At 46.4% G+C, this 26,570-nt stretch overlaps 1 protein-coding gene across 5 annotated transcripts in view; it reads left to right on the top strand.

Annotated features, from left to right (window-relative positions):
- The window catches only part of SLC44A5 (solute carrier family 44 member 5), a 139,934-nt gene that overhangs the window by 58,185 nt on the left and 55,179 nt on the right, over positions 1 to 26,570 (top strand). For all 5 annotated transcript variants that reach the window (XM_066597796.1, XM_066597800.1, XM_066597797.1 and 2 more), the window contains exons 2-8: positions 2,976 to 3,024; positions 13,584 to 13,657; positions 19,804 to 19,888; positions 20,444 to 20,528; positions 20,902 to 21,027; positions 23,487 to 23,547; positions 25,067 to 25,190. In XM_066597796.1, the coding sequence (XP_066453893.1) occupies positions 2,976 to 3,024; positions 13,584 to 13,657; positions 19,804 to 19,888; positions 20,444 to 20,528; positions 20,902 to 21,027; positions 23,487 to 23,547; positions 25,067 to 25,190 (604 nt within the window). The remainder of the gene's footprint in view (positions 1 to 2,975; positions 3,025 to 13,583; positions 13,658 to 19,803; positions 19,889 to 20,443; positions 20,529 to 20,901; positions 21,028 to 23,486; positions 23,548 to 25,066; positions 25,191 to 26,570) is intronic.

Here is a 26,570-nt window from a genome sequence, read left to right as displayed (position 1 = left end):
GATGTGTGAGGGCACACAAGGTAACTGGGCTCAGGACGCCACCCTACAGACCACCAGTAGAGAGGATGGTTTTAACGTCCGACAAGCATGACCAGCTTTAACTGTTTCCTTGTCTGCCATCCAGAGACAGTGTTACACCCCTGTGTGTATCAGAATCATTTCCAGACGCTCAGTTGAAGGTCATTTAGTCTCATGGCACCCATTACATGTACAGCCTTTGACACCCACCGACCATTGCCTCCGTTTGCAGTGGTTTTGTGAACGACGAACGTTAACGCTATGGAGTGGAACCAGGTTGTCTTCATTGATGAATTCAGGTTTCATTTGGGGGCTGACGATGAACGTGTTTGTGTCTGGAGACCTCGGGGTGAGCGCTTTAATCCTGCCTTTGCTGTGGAGCAGCACACTACCCCCTTTTGGTGATGGGGGCCATCGTATACGACAGTCGGTCACCCCTAGTAGTGGTACGAGGAACCATAACAGCTCAGCGATATGTTCAGGACATCCTGCAGCCCCATGTGTTCCTCTCATGGCGGCTTCCAAGAAGCTCCCAGCAGGATAATGCTCGGCCACACACACAAGGGGGGGTCACAGGAATGTCCCCACAACATTGTCACACTTCTGTGGCTGCCCGGTCACCAGATTCATCACCAATAGGACATGTATGGGACCATCTGGGACGCCAACTTCAACAGCCTACAAGTTTGCATGATCTATATGATCAGTTACGGCAAATGTGGAGCAATATGCCGCAGGAAACCATACAAACCCTGTACGCCTCCATACCCACCCGTATCATACCTTGTATCCAAGCTATAGGTGGTACAACAGGGTACTAGAGTCTACATGCCCACCCATACCACATCTTGTATCCAAGCTAGCCGCAGCCCAATGGGGAACTAGAGCCTCCATGGCTGCCTGTATTACATCTTGTATCCAAGCAAGAGGTGGTACAACAGTGTACTAGAGCCTCCATGCCCGAATCATATCTTATATCCAAGTTAGAGGAGGTAAAACAGGATACTAGAGCCCCCATGCCCAGCTATATCACATCTTGTATCCAAGCTAGAGGTGGTACAACAGGGTACTAGAGCCTCCATGCCCCCTGTATCACATCTTGTATGCAAGCTAGAGGTGGCCTAACAGGGTACTAGTGCCTCCATGCCCGCCTGTATCAATGTGGCATCACCTACCCTGTTTTAATACTTTGGTACAGCTCTGTGTCTCTACCAACATGACCGAGCCCCATGTCATACAACACACAGTGTTGAGGCTTGGTTTGAGGAGCAGAATTTCTACAAACTTCACTGGCCAAAGTCCGGACATCAATCCCATCAAGCATCTTTGGAACAAACTAGAACGCCGTATCTGTGCACGCCCAACACGCCCATCATTCCCCACATCACTATCTGAAGCTCTTGTTAGTGCAAGCAATAATATTTGCTATATGATATGCTTTAGTCCAAATTCTTAGAGGATAAGCTGAGCTCAGGAGATTAACATCAAACCACACTGTTAGAAATGTGATCAAAGTTATCTGCTTATTGATTGACAGGCAGCAGTTTTTATAGGGGCACATGCTTCAATTACAATATTTCAAAGCTACTATAATTCATTTATTACCATTGGTCAAAGAAACATAAGCATGATGTGAATATGCAAGATAAGGAATTTAACATCTAAGATGCCAGGCAAATGCAACACAGGCACCGAAACAATCATATGTGATTACCTTCTTAGAATACAAAAGTACAGTAAGTATAAACTGTAAACTGTTTAGAGAGTAATTGGAGAACAGGACGCAATGACCCGAGACTTTCAATCTAGAGCCTTGGAATATTCTAATCATCGGGGTCCCTTTTTATTCCTCAATACCTTTGAGCAAATCTTGTTAAAGGAAAAGTACAAAACATTGACACAGACTATATCATACAAAATGGAAGGAGCATACTATAAGGCAGTCAAGGAAAAATGGAGTCATATTCATTTCACTAACGCTCTCATCCAGGAATGGAGGCAAATCCCTCCACACATCTATGGGAATTTGGGGGAAAGTGGCCGAGGAGGGTTAAAGCAGTCATTAAGGTCAAAGATGGTCCAACAGTGGGCTGAAAAATGTGAATAAAATTGAATTTCATCACCTTGTATGTGCGTTCCAATACTTATGTCAACATAGTGTACCTGATATGGATTATGTTAGAAAGACATTGGGGCACAATGCACCAGAAGATTAACTTAAAGCAACCATCCAGTGTCCAGACAAAATTCTGTTCCTTTACAGGAGGAGGTGGTAAAATACTGTTCCTGCTATTGTTCTTCTCTGCTGCACCTCTACTCCGCAGTTTTCAGGCTCTGTTTTCGGCCATTCTTAATGTCTTATGCAATTGTCTAACTCCTTAACTACACACTGTGCACTTTTCTCCGATTGGGCAGTGCTGATCATGTGATCAGCATGGACCAATCAGAGAGTGGGTATGGTGTCTAATACTACCAATGTTTGGAAGGTCAAACCAAAAACAGGACTTGGAACTGGTGGATCAGAAGGACAGCAGAGAGCAGCTGCAGGTAAGATATGCCCCTCCGGTCCAGCCACAGAATTTTGACCCAAAAGGGAGACACTTAAATATTTATGACAGATTTGCTCAATTTTCAACTTCTTTCTTCAACACGTTTGCCAGATTAAAGGAATGCAGCTAAATGGTTATTCTACACAGATTAGGCTAAATAATGTGCTCCATCTTGGCATGTATGTATGTGTGTGAGGCTGAGGTTGCACACTGCAGTATGATATGGCCAAAATCTAAGCAGATTCTAATTTGTTGGAAAAATTGAGCATGAGCCAAGAGGAGTAACAGAGGGATGGCACAAGGTGGAAGCGATGCTCCAGAATTGCTGTTTTCTGTGCAATATAAGTATTTTCTACAACTGTGGATAATGGTCGGCCATTATAACAACTTTTTTTTCCTCTGTTGTAGGTGAACCAAGGAAGTTTGATCCAAAGTTTAAAGGGCCCATTGGAAACAGGTATGTCTGTCCCCGCTAAAAATGCTATATAACTTTCTATTTAGCATCTGGCGTCCCAGTTGTATCGTGTCATTACTTTTGCTCTGTGGCTGAGGTTTTTATATAGATTGTCATGTTACAGCAGATATAATAACTTTTCCAATTGTTTTTGATTTGTCGGCAAACTCTTAAGTCTACACAGCAGACCCACCAGTGCTGCCCCTTGTGTTGCCAAGTCACTGCCCACCAATTTTGTATGAGTACTGTATATTTTTGTTGCCTGCAGAATATCTGGACCATTAGATGATGGACTCAATGGATTTTAGTTGTGGTTCTCTAATGTATTAAAAAATAAGTGCACTTTAAAAAACAATGACCTATCAGAGCGACATGTCAAAGGTTTTGCTCAGTGGGTGCTGAGAAGACGGATGCATAGCTGACAAGCTACAGTGCCCACTCAAGGGGCACAGCTGAGCGCTGCAGCTCCATTCATTACAGCAATCAGCGGGGTCTCAGTACCCAGACTCCCACTGATCACAGCTTTTGACATGTCACTCCAACAAGTCAAACTTTTTTAAAAGTGCAGTTACTCTTTAAAAGGGTTTTTCAGGACATGAAAAAAAGGTTTACAGGCTTAAAACAAAGAAAATTGAATACTCCCCTATCCCAGTGGCTCCCCATCCAATGCTGCAGCCCCAGGACCCGCTACCTGGAAGAAGACGTGGTGGTCACATACTGTTCATTGTGCACGTGACCACTCAGCCAGGCTTCAGCGGCCATAGATTTCCCACTGAAGCCTGTGAGTGGCTAAGCGGTCATGTGCACAATATACGGCATGTGACCGCCTGACCAGAGGCGTAACTTGAAGCTCCCGGCCCCTATGCAAAACTTGTAACAGGGCCCCCAACTATAATGCTTTACTTATAGTACTGGGTTCCCTATATGGAGAAGAGAGGCCTTATGGGCCCCTTAAGGCTCCTGGGCCCGGGTGCAACCGCATCCCCTGCATCCTCTATAGTTATGCCCCTGCGCCTGACACTTTTCCAGGTTCTGGGTTGCAGCGCTAGATGAAGAGCCGCCAGGACAGGGGAGTATAAACTTTTTCTTCTTTTACAGTTTGTAAAACTTTTTTTTCATGTTCTGTTAAACCCGTTTGGATTTGGCGCTGTAATCAGGAACGTATAGTTGTCAACTGAGCATGAACATCAGCAAGATTGTGAGAAGCGATATTTGCCATTTTTGTTTTTACATTATGATTCGTCCATTTGAGGATTCGGAATAACCGGCGCACCATTAACCACTCTGCCACCACCAATGGTAAATTTGCGGCATTGCTTGCCGAGTTTTGTGCAGCAGCAATGTAAATTTACATTCTGCACTGCGTCGGTGATCATGTTCCCCTGAAACACCCAAAACAGGCTGTTATTAACGGCCCGTGGTTCAGGTCCCAATGATGTGATAGAACTGACAGCTCCTCAAATTGCCTGCAAGGAAAGTTTGCTATAGTAACAAACTTTCCCGGCATTTAATCTCTGTAAAAGCCCCCCAATCCTGAACTCTCATCTCAGCGTGAGATTGGAGCAGAAATAAGCTTAAAGTATTGTGAATCGCGCATTACCCCCACATTACCTTTCTCCTATTAACCCTTTGCAATCCAATTTTGGATTCAGGGATTCCTAGGGGGCTTTCTCTTTCTGCCATTATACAATGGCGCCATCTGCTGGCTAGAGCCAGTACTGCGGTATGGGACATGCTGGAGAGGCCCCCAACAACAGAGCGACCAGTAATCTACAGTAAGATTACCCTGCCGGACGTCTTCCGACATTGGAGCTGTACAGCCTTCAATCAGAATGTCTTCATATGTCAGACAGTGGGTTGGAAAGGGTTAATATATTTATATTTAGTTAGTATAGGTGATACTGTAGTGTAGGGTTAATTGTTTCGTCTATCTAGAAATAAATAAAATTTATAAGGTTTTGGTGGAGATCAGTGTCAAAATCCATATCATCTGGTCCCATGTCCCCCTTCTTGCACCTTGCAGGGGTGCAACGAGCTCACAGTGAGAAGGAGAGTGTATGTGTGCATTGCGCAGTGCTGCTCCATTAATTTTCAATGCAATTGCCAGAGATAGCAGAGCGCTTCTACTCAGCTATTTCCATGCGCCCCATTGAAATGAATGGAGCTGTACTGTGAATGCACGACCGCCATTCCGTTCACTCTCCACATCAGTGCAGGTGGGTGCTGCAAACCAACAGTACTGAGAAGAGGAGGACAAAGGACCTACATTCTCGGAATCGGTGGGTGCCACAGCAGTGAGACCACCCCACTGATCACGCCTTTATCACCTATCCTAAGAATAGGTGATAAAAGTTGAATTTGGTACAACCCCCTTTAATGAATACAGATCTCAAACCAAATCCCCTAAGCAAATACAGTATAGACCTCAGACCAGCCCACTAAACGTATAAAGGCCCCAGACCAAACCTCAAATACAGACCCCTGAAACAAAGACCGCAAACCACCTTAACTGAAAGAGGGCCCAAATTAAATGCAGACCCCATCAATACTGACCTTAGCAACAAAGCCCCTAAATAAATGCAGACCCCTTAAATAAACCCAGATCTAGGTTGGTCCCCCTAATACAGACCCCAGGCCAGACCCCCTCAATACTGGCCTTAACAATAAAGCCCCTAAATAAATGCAGACCCCTTAAATAAACCCTCCCCCTAATACAGACCCCAGGCTAGACCCTTCTCAATACTGACCTTAGCAACAAAGCCCCTAAATAAATGCAGACCCCTTAAATAAACCCAGATCTATGTTGGTCCCCCTAATACAGACCCCAGGCCAGACCCCTCAGTACTGGCCTTAACAATAAAGCCCCTAAATAAATGCAGACCCCTTAAATAAATCCTCCCCCTAATACAGACCCCAGGCTAGACCCTTCTCAATACTGACCTGAACAACAAAACCCCCTAAATAAACCCAGATCTAGGTTAGATCCCCTAATACAGATCCCAGACCAGACTCTACAGATCCTCACTTCTTCTCTTTCCTGCCACTAATTATCCAGCGGGAGTGAAGACGACTGCAAGAATGAGGAGAGACGAGTATATAAAGAGGACATGGGACATCTGGGTCATTTTACCTTTAGGGGGGGTCTCCCCTTTTTCTGAGGGTCTACTGGACACCCCAGGAGAGTTGGCAATTATGGTCCAGTCCCTTGCATATAATTGTCCCTGGGATCAGCCAGTCTTGAGTTGTGTCGGTGCCAGCGGAGACGTCTCAGAGACATGAAGCACATCGTCTTGTCACTCTGCTTTTGACCATTTGGTCTTTTGCGTTTTACAGAATATCAAAATCGAGCTAATTAATAGAAACCACTTCTCGTCACTTAGTACCGGGCACTGAAAAAGCCTGTTATTTGGCAGCAGAAGCAGCCTTTGTGACTAACGCATCCGCCCTGACCACCTCGCACACCGCGCTCTCATCATAAACAGCTATCAAGCTGTCTGACTTGTCTTTGCCAACGTGTGAGGATTGTGCGGATCCGACAGATGCCATCGCTGAAAAGAATCCGGAAGAATTCCAGAAATGTATCTCTGAGCATCACCACGGATGCCCCCACAAGCCTGACAACAACATCGATTCATTCCGTACGGGGAAAGTGCCATCTCCATGCGCTGCGCCGTAGACTCGCCGGCCTCATGAATACAGAGTAGCCTCATCTTCTGTTTTGCCAATGCACTTCAGAGCGGCGCGGGCGGCCAAATGGTGGCCATTACATTTACCGCAGAGAAGCAATGATCTGCTCGATGTCCATGCTGAGTATTTAGAGAGGAACTAAATACTCCCAAACAAGGTCTACATTCAGACTCCATCTCCTCCGTAATGCATATATCTAAGGGTCTGTTCACACGGGTGAGCTTAACGTCTGCACTCCTTCCCAGTTTGTAACGGACAAACCTCGGACCCGTTAAAGCAAATGCAACATTTACAAGGGGGCTATTTTTTTTTTTCACAGACCAGTGGTCCATGTTAAAAAATCCTATTTTGGTTTTGTTGTATTTTCGCTCAAAATCACACTTCAGAGTCAATGGTTAACTGAGAAAAAACATAGTGCACTCGCATGGCATGCATATGTACTCTGTTTTTTTCACGGGCATTTTAAATGACATCAAATAGGCACCTTCTGTGTTTTTTTTTTTTTATGCGTGTGAAAAAATATATTTTTCTTGCATGACACTCGCATATTAAAAACACAAAAACGCATTGAAAACTGATGTAAAATACATATATACTTGCAGCTAAGGAATTAGTCCCTCTACAGTGCAGTTCCTTACAACTTTGGCCCCCAGTCGTCAGGGCCCTTTCGCCGTGTACATTTGCCCTCCACCCCAGCTTATCATGGCGCTTTTGCAATCTATTCGACCCCCAGTCATCAGGGCCCTTTTGCCGTCTCTGTATTTGGCGCTTGTTATGAGGCCCTCTCAGTCCTTCAGCTTTGGCCTCCCTGGTCATGAGGGTCATTTTGTAGTTGCCTCCACTGTTCTCCAGCTTTAGGACAGTGCTGACCGGGTCTTTCTCAACACCCGTTGTCTTGAGTTCTGGCTCTTACAGGTCAGGGCTGTGATATCCCTCCTGTGCCGCTGGTTGGCTGCTCTCTCCCTTGTAGCCTTGTCATCTCACCTCTGTGATGCAGCTCTTAAACCTGATATAGGACGCCTGGCTGCATGCCAAAAGGTCTCCTGATAGTCTGGGCCTGGAGACGGAGCTTAGCCCCATACATGTGTGGCAGCTGAGTGCAGGCGTTTGGGAAGAGACAGCAGGGATAAAAATGTTGTCAACGGCAGCTCTACTGTTCCTCCCTAGAGCACTCTGACATGGCGCAGTCCGGCAGCGCACAGTTGTAAAAAAAATGATAGCAGGATGATAACAGTCTAGGTTAAAAATGTTCACGTGACGCCAGTGCCCCTTTTAAAGTAATGAAACTGACGAATTAAGTAAAAAGTCAATAATCCAATTGTTGATTAAACCGGCGGCACACGGTTTACTTAACATTTGTAACATGGGTCTCTTCAGTGCATATGGTAACAGTCTTAAGTAACAACAGCTCTGAACCATCTTCATGACAGTTGCCAACCATTTTCTAACACTCCGGGCCAAAGAAGCACTTGCCATCAGTCTCAGTTATCTGATGGTGGATTGCCTGAACGAGTGTTGCCAGCACGGCAGGGAAAATAGACGGACAGTCTCTCTGTTTTTAGTTTCTCTCATCTCGAATCTAACGAGTACTCAATACACTCACTCTCGACTTCTACTATGATCAGCAGACATGCAGCCGTACCCATCGCACGCTTCTGTGGATAGGCAGAGGATGGATTTTCTTTTGGCTCTCTCCGGACCATGATGGCGTCGGAGCCTGAGCCTCCTACACACGTCCTCTCTTCCAAACTACATCTCGTCTTCTCTCTCCCACGCCCCCTAACCCGCCTACTCACTAATCCGCCAACCATGAGCAGGTTAGGGGCGCTGCTGCTTATCTCCTCCCTTGGTCCAGATTGGAATTTAATGAAGTCTATGCTACTTTGGTATATAGGAATTACATGTTCACGTAGCGACATACACCTAAGTTACCACATATGTTAATCATTAGCGTCATTACATACCAGGCCACTCATGAGTTGTTATGATGTTGGGAGGGGCATTCATGTAATTGGTGCGTCATATTCAGTATACCTGTATTGTACTTCTTTTCAATAAACCAGAAGGGTATGGGGGCTGACGGAGAGCATCCGTGAGTTCAACTACATATATTCATGCATGAAGCTTCTCATTATAACCAATCTGGAGCAAGCCAGTGAAATCTTCTGGAATATGATTTATTCCCATAACAAGGTCTTTGTCAGTCATCTGACTGCCTGGGAACACATTGGTATCTTGCAATCACACTGTGGGGTTCCAGTGGATGACAGAAAGAGCCTCCTACCCCTGTCATCTGCTTACATGCTGCAGTTGCTATTGATTGTGGCATGTAAGCGGGTAACTGCCAGCATCTGAGGTTTCTCCACTACTGGTGGTTAGAGCAGGAGCCTGGCCGTCAGTAGTCAGCCAAGCCACCGCCTTAAAAAGATGTATGTGCAGGTTCAAAGCCCATTAGTGAGGTCAGTAAAAAGGTGTATTGGCCATCACTAAGAGGTTATAATAAGTATACTAAGGACTCTGACGAGATTCAAATGTGGCCTTTGTGTCTCCAGAAGAAACCGGGACTTTACCCTTCTTGTCAACAAGGGTTAGTGAGATAATTCTGAATATAATAGGACTTTGTAAAGTTCAGAGAATTGAAACTCGGAAGCTGTTTATTAGTTTCATTTAAATAAAGTGTTCAGCAGCATAATAGCGCATATATGACACGTCACCCGTCTCCAGGAAAGACACGGCCGAGGTAAGACCCTTATCCTGGAACCTGAGGGCCCTGACACCACCCTGGAGCCCTCTTTCTTATTGTTCGTCACTCAGTTTCAGCAGGCATAAAAATCAAATGACAATCGGCAGGAGTGAACAGGCAGTTGATCACCCATGAACGACTGCCTGTTTACTGAGAATGGAGATGGGCAGCCGGAAGTGATGTCCATGCCGCTCCACCTCCATTCACTGAGCGAGATCATCGCTCTTGTGTGAAAGCACTGAAGCAATTATTGATGGGACGACCATTGGACTCTTAAGTGCCCAACGATCGTCCCGTGTAAAAGGACCTTGTTCAGATGGTCATATTTCCTATCTGCGTGCTATACATATAATTCACAGACAGCACACAGACCCATTATAACCTATGAGGCCGTTCATGTGGGCAAGCTTTCAATAAAGGGGGTCCCTTGTCTCCGTCCTCCTCACCAGGGGCGTAACTATAGAGGGTGCAGGGGATGCGGTTGCACCTGGGCCCAGGAGCCTTAGGGGGCCCATAAGGCCTCTCTTCTCCATATAGGGAGCCCAGTACTATGAATAAAGCATTATAGTTGGGGGATCTGTTACAGGTTTTGCATTGGGGCCCAGAAGCTTCAAGTTATGTCTCTGTGCAGCATGGTTTAGGTATGGGTACGGGTACAGATACAGATAGAGGGGGGGGGCCCCAGCTCACGTTTTGCATCAGGGCCCCTGAGCCTTTAGTTACGACCCTGCTCCTCACTGTTGGGTTTCTGCTCCGCCCACAATGAAGAGAAGACTGAATGGAGTGCTGGTCACACCAGAGCTCCATTCCCTTTTAATGTGGTGGGGGAGATAGCCGAGCGGCACCTGCTCAGGTATTTCCGCCAGCCACATTGAGATGAATGGAGCGCCATCTGCGCATGCTCGGGCAGCGGTCCATTCACAGTATCATTACTGCGGCGGAAAAAGCGACCCCCGCAGAGACAGGAGAGCAGGACGCAGGAGTCTCGTTCTTGAGATCAGTGGTGGTCTCAGTAGTGAGACCCCCACCGATCAGAAAGTTACCCCCCATCCTGTGGATGGGGGATAACTTATCATTTTGGTATAACCCCTTTAAGGAGTCATTTTTTTTCTCCTTTTCTGCGGACGGGTTCACTTTATCTGAAAGTCAGTAAAGCGATGAACGCGTCTTGTTTCTTTTTTCCTGTTGTGTTGACTTAAATCTGCTTATCAGGCAAAAGCTTTTCAAGGGGAAGCCGAGCTTTATGTCTAAAGTGAAATGTCAGGAATAATTTAGGATTGGCAAACGGCGCTTTCACCTTGTGATAAAATCTAATCACCTCACTCCGTGTTCCGGCGGGCTCCAGACGCAATCAGAGCTCCGCCTGACAGTTCCGCATTTCACACTTGTTTTCACTGCGGGTGCCAAGCGCAATTTCAATATTCGGGACTGCTGCGTTTCTTGTGACACTGTATTTCTATGCCGGAGGCTAATTAAGGGGAAGCTGGGAATTAAAGTTGGGGAATATGCACAGCGAAGGCCGCGGAGACGAGTTGTCAAGGAGCGAGCGGAGGAAGGCGGAGGTTTTATTAAAATCTCTGCTGTGACACAGCCTTGAATATCACGGAAAACGGCGGCAGCAGAAATGTTAAGCGTCTCGTCTTTTCTTGAAGCTAGCGCGTTTGACATTACAAATTTTAATTTTTTTTGACAACCTTCGCTTTGGCAGTCGGTAAAGTGTACGTGTCAGGTTGAAGCGGTACGGCGGTGCAACGCACCCTTAAAGGGAACCTGGCAACACCGTCCAATAAAGGGTTTGCGCCAAGTTATAAAGTTAGCCACAGGATAGGTCCAACCCCCACGGGGCACGGTTGGTGGCGAATGAATGGAGTGCCAGTCACACAGGCACATTCAGTTTACTGGCCACATTGGAGATTACAGAGTTGAAACACTTCATTAATCTTCGGCGCTGTCGTTGAAGCGAATGGCGCTGTTGCACGACATCTAGTCCATTCGCTTGGGGACTGACCGGACCGCCATGTTCAGGATTGGTGGGGTTTCCAGTAGTCAAACCCCCACTAATTATAAAGTTATCCCCTTGGCACAACCCCTTTGAGGTTATGGGTGGTTAGGGCAGAGGCCATGGAGTCCGGGATGTGACTTACATGCTCCTTTGCCTTCAGTTTCCCTTGCTGTCCATAATGTGAGAACAGAGTGTGCATGCAGTATAGAGGAGGTGCCCGCTCAATGGACTGAACGTTGGGTTTCCGGATGGACAGCGAGGGAATGGTAAGTGGTTTGCCCATCGGCGGTCATTGTAAGCCGTCTACGGACTCCATAGACTTGGGCCTGTAAACAACTCTAGGCAATGATGGAAACGCCCGAAAGGGCACAAGCGTTCAGATGAGCGGTTCTACCCATCCATTATAGTGATCGGTGAGGGTCTCAGCAGCCAGACCCCCACTGATCAAACTGTCTGACATGTCACTATTTCATGTCAGAAGTTTTAAAAGGTTTAGTTACCCTTTAATACAAAGCAGATATACTATATATGCAGGGGCCCTGTAAGCAAGTAGGTCCTGCTACTTTTGTCTCACCGTTGATTGATGCGCACCCTGGTCTTTAGTGGAGCTTTTGTAGCCTTTTACAGCTTCATGCATCTCTATAACATTTCTTCTCAGGTCTCTTGAGAGTTGTTTGCATTCAAATGTGGTTCTCACTAACCAATCTTCCTTTAACAGATTTGTCAGTAACCAGGCTTTGCGTGCCTGTATTTAAGTGGCAAAGCACCTGTAAAAGCGTCTTTTCCAATTCCATCTCCTTAACTGAAACACCTTTTACTAGTTAGCTCTTGGAGAAGTCATTAAAGGGGTTGTACTAGAATTTCAAGTTATTCCCTGTCAACAGGATAAAAGATAACGTACTAATAGGTGGGTATTCGCTACGGAGACCCCTGCCAATGTTGAGGACGTAACTCCCAAGTCCCGCTTTCCTGTAGTTGCATGGGTTGCTTTTCCCTCCGCAGTGATGTTATTCTTTATGGAGCGCTGGCTGCACATGCACGATCAGAAGTCAATTCATTTCAACTGGGGCTGACGGAAATACCTGAGCACCCGCTCAGGTGTCCCGGCGTTCCCATTGAAAGTGATTGGAGTGCTGGTGCGATTGCATGATGAGCGCTTCATTCAATCTCTTCCTCACTGCGGGGGGTGCAGTAAACCCACAGTGAGGAGGTCAGGAGAACATGGGACCCCTGTTCATGAGATCTGTGGGGATCTCAACCGATCAGCAACGTATTCCCTATCCTCTGGATATCCTGTGAACAGGGGATAACCTGAAATTTTGGTACAACCCCTTTAAAACTGAGGTTCACTTACTTTTTTCTCCCTGCACTGTGCATGATTAGTCAATGAGCTCAATAAAAAACATGAAAGGTACAACTGCCCTACAAGTGATTCTATTAATTACATAGAGTTTGCCTATAATTGTGATTTAGATAACAATCAGGTTACATTTTATTAGTATCAATGCAGAAATCCAGGTGATGCCAAAGGGTTCACTTACTTTTTCTTGTAGCTGTGTATGTTCCAAAGTCTTACTCTTTTGTCAAAATCTTAAAATTAGCGGTTCCTATCTGTGGTTGTAAGACTCAGTGCTAACCTATGACTAACGCAGGGGTAGATTCTGAGTGACTTTTGGGGAGCAGCAGGGTGACTGCTGAAACTTTATGAAGTGAGTATCATTGGTCATGCAAGACAGAATTATTTGACAGGATGATTATTTATTTACTTTGAATCGTTATAGCCTCCATGGACTACTATCTAACATGATGGGCCTGCCATTTCTCACATACAGTACAGTTCCTTTAAATTGTATAAATGATGACTTCTGCTTGCAGTACCTTTTTTTACCATTATACTCTCCATAGACTTCAATGCAATAGCGCCTCCCCACAATACTGTATGTAACACCTAATTCAGAATAACTTGAGTAGAGCTCCCTCTGCAGGTCTCAAAAGCCAAAGCTACTGAACAGTTTACCTTTTTCATTTTGAGAAATCTTTAAAAGTGCAAAAAATTGCTTAAAATTCACAATATTGTTCCCTTTAAATGCCTTCCTCTAATACTAATCTTCACTTTACCTTCTCTTTCAGACAGTGTACGGACGTCCTTTGCTGCATCATTTTTGTGGTGGTCATTCTAGGTTACATTGCGCTAGGCATTGTTGGTAAGTGGCTGATATGAATAAATATACACTGAATGACCCCTTTATTAGACCCCGCCCCTCTCATGATTGGCGCTACCTTGTATGGAAAGTCTCCCCGTGACCCCGGAGTGCAGCATAAAATCACATGACAAGTTTTCTGTGGATCAGTTTCAGTGCGAATTCACATTAGATGGGAAAATCCAGCGATCGGAGTGACTTCCAATGAGGCCGGTCATCGGGGCTAGACTAGCCGGGGACGGGATTTTACTGCCAACTGTGTGGGGTTTTCTTGTGTAATGGTGTGGAGAGAATGGCGCGATCAAGGAAGAACATCCAGCAAAATAGGGTCATGTGAAAGAGAAAAACTCAAAGGGGTCAGAGGAGGATGTCAGGAATCATTCTAATGAACAGACGCTGCTCAGTCAAAGAAATTGCAGCCATATACAACGCTGGTGCTACAACTGATGTGTCTGAACGCACAACTCGCCGCTTCTTACCACAGACGGGCTATAACAGAAGACGACCCGTTCCAGCGCCATTGTGTCTAAGAGAAACAGAAAGACGAGACTCCAGCGGGCAAAAGAGCGCAAAAATTGTATCACAGGAAAAACATCTCCTAGTCAGATGGATCCAGGTTTCTGTTGCCCCGTGCTGATGGGAGGTCAGAATTTGGCGCAAGCAGCATGAATCGATGACCCCTTCCTGTCAGCTCGTCAGAAATGTCAGCACCGCGATCTAATCTGCAGCAACTACAGGAAGCTTCCTGTCCGCAGGGGCCGAATATTCCTGCAGAGCGATGCCATCAGCGAGTGGGATCTACACCACAATGAATTGCTGCGGTTCTGAAGGCCGATGTGCTAGTAGATGAGGGGTCTCTAATAAAGTGGCCGTTCAGTAAGGTTGCATATAATGTCCTGCCTGTAATATAATGTATGTGTGATGCTATATAATACGCTGCTGTAAAGTGTTGACATAGGTAACATTCTGGTAGCACTAGCGCCCTCTGCAGTTGGGCCACATCCCGGACATGTAGTAGCCTTGAAGCTTTGCCACGAGTGGTTAATTATAACATAATGCTTTATAAAGCGATCATATTTAACGCTAATAATGTAATGTGGAGCAGGTGGCGCTCTCCAGGCTGAGCGCCGTCATTACGGGGCCGGTGGCCAGCTGCTGCGCTCCCGCTAATGTGCTTTATTAATTTGCAGACAGGCCGTGGTTTGGCAGCGGAGGGCTGCAGTCTGGACGGACCGCCAAGATGTCCCTGTTAAGATAAGAAAGACAATGATGATGAGCCTTCTGTAGTCGCCATTAACCCCCGCTGCACCAGGCATGATCCCCTTACTATATTATACAACAGCATTTCAGCATTCCCGATTATATTACTCTCAGTACTCGTCATTCTCTCCTAGCATCGTCACTGCAGAGGCGTCACTGGGCCCCAATGCAAATTCTGTAACCGCCCCCCTACCATGCACCATTTATAACATTGCTGGCTTCCTAGAACTACGTACAATACTCCCAGCATCTCCTTCACGGTTATCATAGTACTCCTACTCTCATCATCCTCCACCGTGTTACAATACGCTCAGCATTCTATCACTATTATAATACTTCCACCCTCCTCATTCTGTTATAGTAAGAGAATGATAAGAGTGGGAATGTTATAACACAATGAAGAAATGATGAGGGTGAGAGTATTATAATGCAGCGACCGAGGCACAAGGCGCACCACTGGGGACATGGTGGAGTAGTTGTCAGGGATGTCATGGTGGTACTGCCAACTCCTTCCCTGAGGGACACGTGCGATCCTTGGCCAAGGCCCTGACAGGCTTCTCCAGGCAACGCTGGTGCAGCGGTTACCTGAATAGGTGGTTTAGTAGACCTGAAGTATTCTGTCATGGGTGACACCACCGTTCCTTGCTCCGCGGGATATCCAGCGGGAAATAGGAAAGGTAACACACAGTTAACTTGATAAACTCAGTTGCTGGGAACGGGCAGAAACCGGAACTTTACTTGAAGATGAATAGCTTGATACAGGCTCACAATTTTCTGTGGGAAGTTACACACACCAGTGCAGGAAAGATAAGGACGGAGGTCAGGGAGGAAACACAGGATGATACCGGGCCTACAGTCCTAGTTATCTGTATGACTCAGTTCCTAGACACACACTCTAGGACACAGGATGACAATGAGCCTACAGTCTAGGTTATCTGTATGACTCCGCTCCTGGACACAGGATGACACTGGGCCTACAGTCTAAGTTATCTGCATGACTCCGCTCCTGGACACACACACTCTGGGACATAGGATGACACCGGGCCTACAGTCCAAGTTATCTGTATGACTCTGCTCCTGGACATACACACTCCGAGACACAGGATGACACTGGGCCTACAGTCAAAGTTATCTGTATGACTCCCATCCTGGACACACACACTCTGGGACACGGATGGCACCGGGCCTACAGCCTAGTTATCTGTATGACTCTTCTCCTGGACACGCACACTCCAGGACACAGGATGACAATGAGCCTACAGTCTAGGTTATCTGTATGACTCCGCTCCTGGACACACACACTCAAGGACACAGGATGACACCGGGCCTATAGTCCTAGTTATCTGTATGAGTCCTCTCTAGGACACACACACTCCAGGAAACAGGATGACACTGGGTCTACAGTCCTAGTTATCTGTATGACTCCACTCCTGGACACACACACTGGAAGAGGACAAGAACACTCCACTGACACTCACTTTTGGGAAGCTTCTAAACAATGCATGGCGGACTCAATCTTCTTCTCTTCTCGACACACACACTCTCTCTTTTCAGGGTAGGGGTCCTGGGCATGAACCTCCGGGGTACCTCTCCTCTGCTTCCATTCTTAACCACATGAGGGTTGAAGGTACCCCCATGTGGCTGGCACTCACTCTCTGACTGACTAGAATGGAACTCTCTTTACTTGCACCTTGCACTCACATATATCTTGCATGCTAACGTGACAACACAAATTGTTACATTTTCCAGACATATCCCAGACATTGACAAACATTAACCTCTTACACGCTGCAGCTGTGCAATACGCATAACTAGTGACAAGACAATTTGCACAATGCATCCACAGTGAGGCATGACATTTACAGCAGTTATAAACAATTATGGAGGGGCCAGCTATATGCACTTTAGGCCACTTCAATAACACAATCAGGGAATGATATGGGTGGAAGTATTATAATAGTGAGAGAATGATGAGGGTGGGAGTATTATAATAGTAAAAGAATGATGAAGGCGGGAGTATTATATTAGTAAGAGAAGTATTATAGTGTGAGTATTATAATAGTGAGAGAATGATGAGGGTGGGAGTATTGTAATACTCCCACCCTCATCATTCTTTCACTATTATAATACTCCCAGTGTCATCATTCCTTTATTGTGTTTTGATTAAATTTTTTTTCAGTTTTCTGACATAAAAAAGGTGCGGTTTTAGCACACACTCCAAAATTGTGACATTTTGCTGTTTTAGTCGAGCCCTGCAATTTTTAAGTGGGTGTGGCCTAGCATCAAGAGGCAGGGCTGCCTGGGTTCTGTCACATTTAGCGTCAGTTCTCACCTGGCGTACTGAGATGTTGCCAGATACAACAGTGGAGTCTGGAAGGTCCATAAGCTACGATGTCCCGTACTGATTGGTTGGTGACATCCCCCAACCAGACCCCGTTGTCAACTTTACACCTGGTGACATCCCACCACAAGACCCAGTTGTCAGCTCTACACCTGGTGACCTCCCACCACCAGACCCCATTGTCAGCTCTATACCTGGTGACATCTCCCTGCCAGACCCTATTGTCAGCTCTACAACAGGGGACATCCCCCCACCAGACCCCATTGTCAGCTCTACACCTCATGACATCTTCCTACCAGACCCCGTTGTTAGCTCTACACCTGAAGACATCCCACCACCAGCCCCCATTGTCAGCTTTACACCTGGTGACATCCCCCCGCCAGACCCCGTTGTCAGCTCTACGCCTGGTGACATCCCAACACCAGACCCCGTTGTCAGCTCTACGCCTGGTGACATCCCAACACCAGACCCCATTGTCAGCTCTACACCTGGTGACACCCCCCTGCCAGACCCCGTTGTCAGCTCTATGACATCCCACCGCCAGACCCGGTTGTCAGCTCTAAACCTGGTAAAATCCCTCTACCAGACCCCGTTGTAAGCTCTACACCTGGTGAAATCCACCTACCAGACCCCATTGTGAGCTCTACACCTAGCGATGTCCCTTCACCAGACCCTGTTGTCAGCTCTACACCTGGTGACATTCCACCGCCAGACCCCATTGTCAGCTCTACACCTGGTGACATCTCACCACCAGACCCAGTTGTCAGCTCTACACCTGGTGACATCCCACCACCAGACCCCATTGTCAGCTTTACACCTGGTGACATCTCACCACCAGACCCAGTTGTCAGCTCTACACCTGGTGAGATCCCACCACCAGACCCCATTGTCAGCTCTACACCTCGTGACATCCCACCACCAGACCTCATTGTCAGCTCTACACTTGGTGACATCCCACCACCAGACCTCATTGTCAGCTCTACACCTGGTGACATCCCACCACCAGACCCCATTGTCAGCTCTACACCTCATGACATCCCAACACCAGACCCCGTTGTCAGCTCTACACCTGGTAACCTTCCCCCACCAGACCCCGTTGTCAGCTCTACACCTGGTGACATCCCACCACCAGACCCCGTTGTCAGCTCTACACCTGGTGACATCCCACCACCAGACCCCGTTGTCAGCTCTACACCTGGTGACATCCCCCTACCAGACCCCGTTGTCAAGCTCTACACCTGGGGAAATCCTCCCACCAGACCCCATTGTCAGCTCTACACCAGGTGACATCCCACCACCAGACCCAGTTGTCATCCCTACACCTGGTGACATCCCCCACCAGACCCCATTGTCAGCTCCACACCAGGTGACATCCCACCACCAGACCCCATTGTCAGCTCTACACCTCGTAACATCCCCCCACAAGACCCCATTGTCAGCTCTACACCTGGTGACATTCTCCCACCAGACCCTGTTATCAGGTCTACACCTGGTAACATCCCCCCACAGGACCCCGTTGTCATCTCTACATCTGGTGACATCTACCTACCAGACCCCATTGTCAGCTCTACACCCGGTGTCATCCCACCACCAGACCCCGTTGTCAGCTCTACACCCGGTGACATCCCCCCACCAGACCCCATTGTCAGCTCTACACCTGGTAACATCCCCCCACAGGACCCCGTTGTCAGCTCTACACCCAGGGGCATCTGATGTTTTCTGTACTGGGATCTCCTGTGTGATACTTTCCTTTATACCTATTGCTCACGCATCACCTGACCGCACAGGATCGATGGGGGGGAGGCAATACTTTTGGCATCATAATGTATCCTTGTTGCCCATAGCAACCAGTCATAGCACAGCTTTATTTCCTACCCTGTTCTTGTAAAATGAAAGCTGAGCTCTGATTGGTTGCTATGGTCAGTCTTACTGCTGGGCAGTTTTATACCTGAGACCCACCAGTTAGTACCGTCCCCAGATAGATTCCCCAGAACGCCTAAATACATTTCCACGACTATCCGGTATCCCCTGATGTACAGATTTCCCATAGTCTCAGAGCGAGGATCCACGGTGCCGTTTAGTAACCGAACCCACCAGCCGAGCCCCCTCGTACAAAGCAGCAGATATGACACATCCATCTAGCAAAGCCTTACAGGTTGTCACATAACCGTGATTCACGGAGAACAGATAGATGTTATTTCATTACTTGGAGCGCAGTAAATGTCTCCGCGTTCGGCATCTGTCACTTCTCCGAGATATTTACATAGTCTTCTGTCTGGAGTGAACTTCTCCAGAACGATGAATGTGGCGGGGGACGATTATTCGGGGCCGCTGGTAATTTACTCTACAGAGAATTCTCATCTTGATCTGAGTACGTCTTTAGGAGTATTAGGGCTGCTTCACACGAGCGGATGCACATTTGTTCGCGCCCCAGCGCTGCGTTTTTGCGGAAAGAACAACCCTTTTTTGAGTGCGCACCGGCATATTGTACTACACTTACTATGCAGCAAGCATCCCTCAATGTGTCTTCTTTTATTTCTCCTTTCAGCCTGGATTCATGGTGACCCCCGGAAGATTGTGTATGCAACGGACAGCTACGGGCAGTTCTGTGGACAGAAGGGGACTGCAAATGAGTAAGTGCTGCCTGCTTTGTTGTATTTCATGGTTCCTTCCATTCCTGCGTCATCCCTGTTCATTATTAGCATACTGTAGTTTGTGGGAGCTCATGCCTAGCATTATCTGCAATCAGAGATAGAAATAGACAAAGATTCTGTTACATGAAAGCGATTAACTGGATGTAACTCAGCTACCTAGAGATTGTGCTGTGACTTGCTGCTGTGAGAGGGGGAGAGAGAGCTGCTTTATACACAGTTTGAAAATACTGCCACTAATTTGGCCTCCAGCAGACCACATGCTATAAAAAACTGGTAAAATAAACAGAAAACCTGACAATGCTATACTGCAGGCGCGGCTTAGGGGAGGTTGTGTAGACAATATGGGATTAGAGAGGGATTTAGAGAGTATGTTATAGCAAATAAGGTGGAGCTTCTCTGAAGAGGGGGATATATAATGCTGTACGGTTTATATATAAGCATTTGTTGTATGCACCGTCCCCCATGGTACACATAATTAGGGGAATGTTTATGGCCCCCGGCCTTTTAACCCTTTGGCTTTCTTATTACTTCTAGGAACAAGACCGTCTTAATGTATTTTAATATTCTGAAATGTGCAAGTCCGGTGGTGCTTATAAACCTGCAGTGCCCTACGACCCAGGTGAGCTCTGAACTATATATACTGGCATTTTCTTTGAACCAGTTAAAAAATGACAGTTTACTTAAAACATGTCTTGTTCCTCTGTTATTACTCTTGGAAATGTATGCATACATTGAAGACAGGACATTACCCATTCATAACTGGACATTGCCAACACTAATTGAACAATGACCAATTGTTTACGGGGGACATCCCATTGGCCAGCAGGATTGTCATCCTAGTTGTCAATTTATTCATACATTTCCAGGAGGAATAATAGAGGGACAGCACAAAGATGCTTCAGAATTCTTATTTTCTATGTCAGGAAGCGGTCCTCTTTAATGTGTCATGTGTGCTTTATGTTCCTATTCTAATATATTTCTTTTGTTTCCAGCTTTGTGTTTCCAAATGCCCGGATAGATTTGCCACGTACCTGGACATGCAGGGCAACTGGGGGAACAGCAGCTACTGGGAATATTACAAACAGTTCTGTAAACCGGGGTTTAATAACCCCAGAAAGGTGAGTGGATAGAAATAATGTTATGGGGGACATCAGATTTAGGGTCCTTCACACGGGTGTATGTGCATGCGCAAGACGTAGAGAATACAACCCATTGATTTCAATGGAGTTGTACACATTTCCGTATTTTATGTGCGCATTTCATGAGTACGGAAAAAAAATGTAGCAGACACGTGCGCCAAAAAAGATTCATCCGTTGTGCAAATACGTTGCACTGAACAACATACAAAAGCGCTTACGCCCGTGGGAGGGAGCAGAATACTGTATAGGATGAGACCTGCACAATGCAGAAGGCTCGGCTGTGACCTGTGCACCGCCTCATATTGATCACAGTACTAGAATGCTACGTATCATGCAGTGACACACGGGAGATATCTCACATGTTCCAATAGTAATGTGTCCAGCCCCGGTCACCATTGTACTGCTGTCCCATAATGCACCTGTAACCGTCCTGCCCTGATCTCCGCTCTAGAACGCTGCACACGGACATTTACTTCTATGCAGACTGCGTGCAGATTTACATGTTACTCCCTGTTGCTGGTATCGATATTTTACTATTCGACAAACGCATACGAATCTCCCGACAGCCGATCGATGTCTCCCAGTGGACTGTTAATGTTGCATATGGCACTTCTTGTAGCACAGCAGTTGCTATGTGTGTAGCCTTCTGATCACACACTTTATAATGGTCATACACTGCACTCTAATCACTAATGATCTTACACTGCACTATCTAATCAGCATGTGCTACACTGCACTCCAATTAGTCATAGGTACGCTACACTGCACCACACTCCAATTAGTCATAGGTACGCTGCACTGCACTACACTCACTCTTGGCCATACACTGCACATTCAATTACTCATTTGTAGCTTTACACTGCACTGTACTCACTCATGGCCTTACACTGCACTCTCTAATAGCTATATACTGCACTCTGCACTGCACTCTCCTCACTCATGGCCTTGGGCTGCATTGCACTCTACTCGCTGAAGGCCCTACACTGCAATACTTTCTACTCACTCATGGCTATACACTGCACTGCACTTTACATATTCAATTGTGACCTTACACTGCACTGCACTGCACTCTACTCACTCAAGGCTATCCATTGCACTGCACTCTACTCACTCATAGCCATTCACTGCACTCTAGTCACTCATAGACTTGTACTGCACTCTAGTCTCTCACGGCCATGCACTACACTGCACTCTAGTCTTTCACGGCCTTGCATTGCACTGCACTCTAGTCTCTCACTGCCTTGCACTGCACTGCACTCTAGTCTCTCACGGCCTTGCACTGCACTGCATTCTAGTCTCTCACGGCCTTGCACTGCACTGCATTCTAGTCTCTCATGGCCTTGCACTGCACTGCACTCCAGTCTCTCACGGCCTTGCACTGCACTACATTCTAGTCTCTCGTGGCCTTGCACTGCACTGCATTCCAGTCTCTCGTGGCCTTGCACTGCACTGCATTCCAGTCTCTCATGGCCTTGCACTGCACTGCATTCCAGTCTCTCATGGCTGTGCACTGCACTGCATTCTAGTCTCTCATGGCTGTGCACTGCACTGCATTCCAGTCTCTCATGGCTGTGCACTGCACTGCATTCCAGTCTCTCATGGCCTTGCACTGCACTGCATTCCAGTCTCTCATGGCCTTGCACTGCACTGCATTCCAGTCTCTCATGGCCTTACACTGCATTCTAGTCTCTCGTGGCCCTGGCCAGCACTGCATTCCAGTCTCTCACGGCCTTGCACTGCATTCTAGTCTCTCACGGCCTTGCACTGCATTCCAGTCTCTCATGGCCTTGCACTGCACTGCACTGCAGTCTCTCATGGCCTTGCACTGCATTCCAGTCTGTCATGGACTTGCACTGCACTGCACTTTACTCACTCCTGGTCATACACTGCACTTCCTAATGGCCTTATACTGCATTGCACTCTACTCAATAATTATCTTTACTATAGTAATGCTACACTGACCTGTACTCATTAATAGCCCTACACTGCACCCTACTATATAATGGTCCTGTACCGCACACTCTAGATCTGGATGTACATTAGTAATTTCAGATGGACAGCCCGTCCCAGTGCCATAAGTTAGAACAGTAAATCTAACATGCCAGATCAGCTTTCCACAGATCTCCACTTCACTCAGAGTATCTCATTCATTTCACTATATTCTTTGTTGCTACTCCAGGACCATGTGTAACTTCTGAGCTTTGCATCACTGTTGGTCAGGACCGGTCCGTTGCCCTGGCTAGCACTGCTTCATCCTTTAGTAAGAAAGTCACTATCACTGTTGTCGTAACCAGAGTTTTTGGAACTACCAAAGCCCCCGGGAGTGTTACCCTTGGCGGGGTGGGGAGGTGAGGCCTACGCTGTAACCAAGAGAAGTTTCCTGGTCATATGTAAGGTCCACGCATGAAGATGTTTTACCTGATCTGTGATTATCTCAGTCTATTACAGAAGTTCTACGGGATGAAGACTGCCCCGCTATGATCACTCCCAGCAGGCCGTGTAAGTGATATCCCAGGCGCCAATATATTAGTTTACTATACCTTGCTTATCATCTGTTCATCTGTATGTGTCTTCAGGTGGCCATACACTTTAGACAAATGTCATACAAATCCACCAATTTTCAGTGGGACCTGTTGACCATCTAATGTTTATAAGGGGTGTCCTGACTCTCCTCTGATGGTAGAAGTTGGAAGAAAGAAGGATGTCAAAGGGTGATGAGCCACCATGGCAGTAGCCTGTTCCCTTCTCCCTATTGGGTCAGAAAGAGTATCATTTCTCCTTAGGGAGAGCACTTGGTGCTCATCTGGGAAATATGCAAATGAGAGATAGAAAAATGCTTCTACAGCGCCACCTATTGGAAGGCAGCATTCCTGCAAGTCCATTTCAGACCTTTTAACAAGCCTTGTAACAATGACTGGGAGTATAAGCTAAAGCCAGAGTCTTCTGAAGAAGGAAAAGCTAACCATGTACAGACAGCTGTTTCGGGGTGTTTGCCCCTCATCGGTGTGCAGTAGGTTTCTGGCTTGGCTAGTGAGAGGCCTATAGCATACTCTCCCTATTGAAAACACATGCACATACATCAGGTTGTGCATGTATATAGAGGGCGGCCCGAAGGTGTATCAGTTGACGGAAGGAGTGTCCATCTGACAGCTATCTAAAATGTAAGGCCAGCTTTATATTTACCCAGCTTTCCCAAGTTACATCACATCTGTACTTTAGAATAAAGAATGTCATTTATTTGAAAATAACTATAAATTAATTTTTAAAAGTCACTGGAGTAAGAAATTGGCTGCATCTTCAGGTCCGTAGTCTTGCTGCTAGACCGCAGTATCACGGTATTTCGTGTTGGTACAGTAAAAGGTTATGTATGCCTTTGCAAACAATGTTTAGTCTCAATGTGTAAAAATCAAAAAATCAATAACTTTTGCAATAGGTGTTTAGAAATTTCCTATAGTTTTGTGCATACAGCTCTTATACAGTTTATGCATCTCCATGGTAACAGACAACAAACAAACCCTGTGTAGTCTGATCCTGCAGTCATATTCACATCAGGCTTCTCTTTCCGGCTATCTTAACAAATGTACATTCGCACAAAGTAGGGGACAAATGCAGGGAAGGAGGAGAGTGCAGGATTTGTTTGCTGTCTGTTACCATGGAGATACATAGTCTGCAGAGGAGCTGTAGAAACACAACGATAGAAATTGACGTATGGCTTAGTTTCTTTATTTTTAATCTTAGATTGATTGGAACATTAAAAAAATTGGTTGCAAAGGTCAAATGTATATTATCCTTGTGGTGCAGAGTGCTAAGGCAGCAGAAATGCAGTCCTAAGCTCTCACTCATGACCTGAAGGTTGTGAGTTCAATCCCCACTCGGTTCAGTTAGCTGGCTTAAGGTTGTCTCAGCTTTGCATCCTTCCGAGGTTGGTTAAATGAGCTTGGTGGGGGGTAATGAATTTCTTGAAATCGCTGCGGAATAAGTTGGCACTGTACAAATAACAACATTTATTCCTCTGTAGTCCTGCAGAGATGCTTCCCAGACTTCTCCACCAGGAACGGCATTCTGACTGTTGCTAATAAGACGATATTTAAAGACGGAAGTGGCCATGTGAGGAACGTAACTGATCTGAGAGAAGCGGCTAAGTAAGGACCATAATTCATTCCTCTAGAGTGCGTTCTCACATATTCTTGGGTCTCTTGCAGTCTTTGGGTTGAATGTTCTGTACGGGGCTCCTTGATCTTGAATGTTAGGTATGCCGAATATTCTTTTAGACTCTCCAACTTTTGGAGTCAAGGAATTGTCATACATTTGCAATGCAAAGTTGTCCGGAGAAGCAGCCCCATATTTAGTGTATAGTACGTATTTGGTAGTGTGGCTTCATTCTACCTGTTGGAATAATGTGTCGCTTAGAAGACTGATAATTGGGGTTCTAGAACAATGAGATACTGACATTTCAGTAACATTGATACTACTGGATCCCGCAGCTCAGAACATTTGCAGATGTCTCATGGAGTCCCCAGTAGCCGCCAGAATGGAGCTGTGGAAGGTTTATTTACTTTCCTCGGAGGCTCTTACAATGTGGAAGGCTCCATAATGCAGTTCTGAAGGCTCTAGATCAGGAGTGCACAACCTTTTCTGGCCCGGAGGCCACATTGTCAGACTGAACCAATAGCAAGGGCTTAAGTAAAACTTAAAGGGGTTTTACCGTCTGAGAAGTTGCATGTAAAACAGTATATCCCATAAATGTGTCATAGATGGAAGTCCTTGAAGTGGAGCAGGCACCTATTTGGAGAATGGGTTCCCCTTCTTCTCCACTCGCACTCCAGAAAGAAAATGACCATCCATGCATCCGTCTCTCTCCATCACAGTTTACATGGGTTGCTGAAATAGACAAGTGTTTCACTGTTTCCATAAAACTACAACAAAGATAGCCGGACACATAGAGAGCCGCCTCTTCACTTCATTTACTTATTTCTGGAGTGCCACAGAGGCATCGCGAGCCCCTCATTCTGCTGATACAGGGGTACCAAATATGGCCACACAGTGCATTAATACTACTTATCATGTCTGTGACCAGATGGATGGGCGCCATACCTTGTGCACCCATGCTCCATACAAATCTCCAGGGCTGAGTTGAGCACAGTTTAGAAGTCCAGAACAAAACTCTGAAAAGTGTTGTCATCTCCATGATGGATCTCTTCACGGTTTAGGAGGCCCGCACCCAGTATTAGTCTCTATAATAGAGCTGTCCATGGTTTAGAAGTCCCAAGATTGGAGTTCAGCACAAAGTATAATTAGAGCCAATAATGAATATACCTTGCACAGCTCGAACAGTCAACTATGCCAAGTCCCCATATCAGAGTCCAACGCACATTGTATGGGTCCCCACAATAGACATGTTGGTTGTGGAGGATACAGGACACTACAAGGGTCTCCATGATAAAACTCCAGACTCCAGACCTGTCCAAGTGACTGGTCACTGTAATACACGTCTCAAAATATAAAGGGAACACTTAAATTGG

The sequence above is a fragment of the Eleutherodactylus coqui genome, chromosome 3 (genome assembly GCF_035609145.1).
Source record: "Eleutherodactylus coqui strain aEleCoq1 chromosome 3, aEleCoq1.hap1, whole genome shotgun sequence".
NCBI classification, from domain to species: domain Eukaryota; kingdom Metazoa; phylum Chordata; class Amphibia; order Anura; family Eleutherodactylidae; genus Eleutherodactylus; species Eleutherodactylus coqui.
Note: the sequence above shows the minus strand (reverse complement) of the source record. Positions and strands in the feature narration are given on the sequence as shown.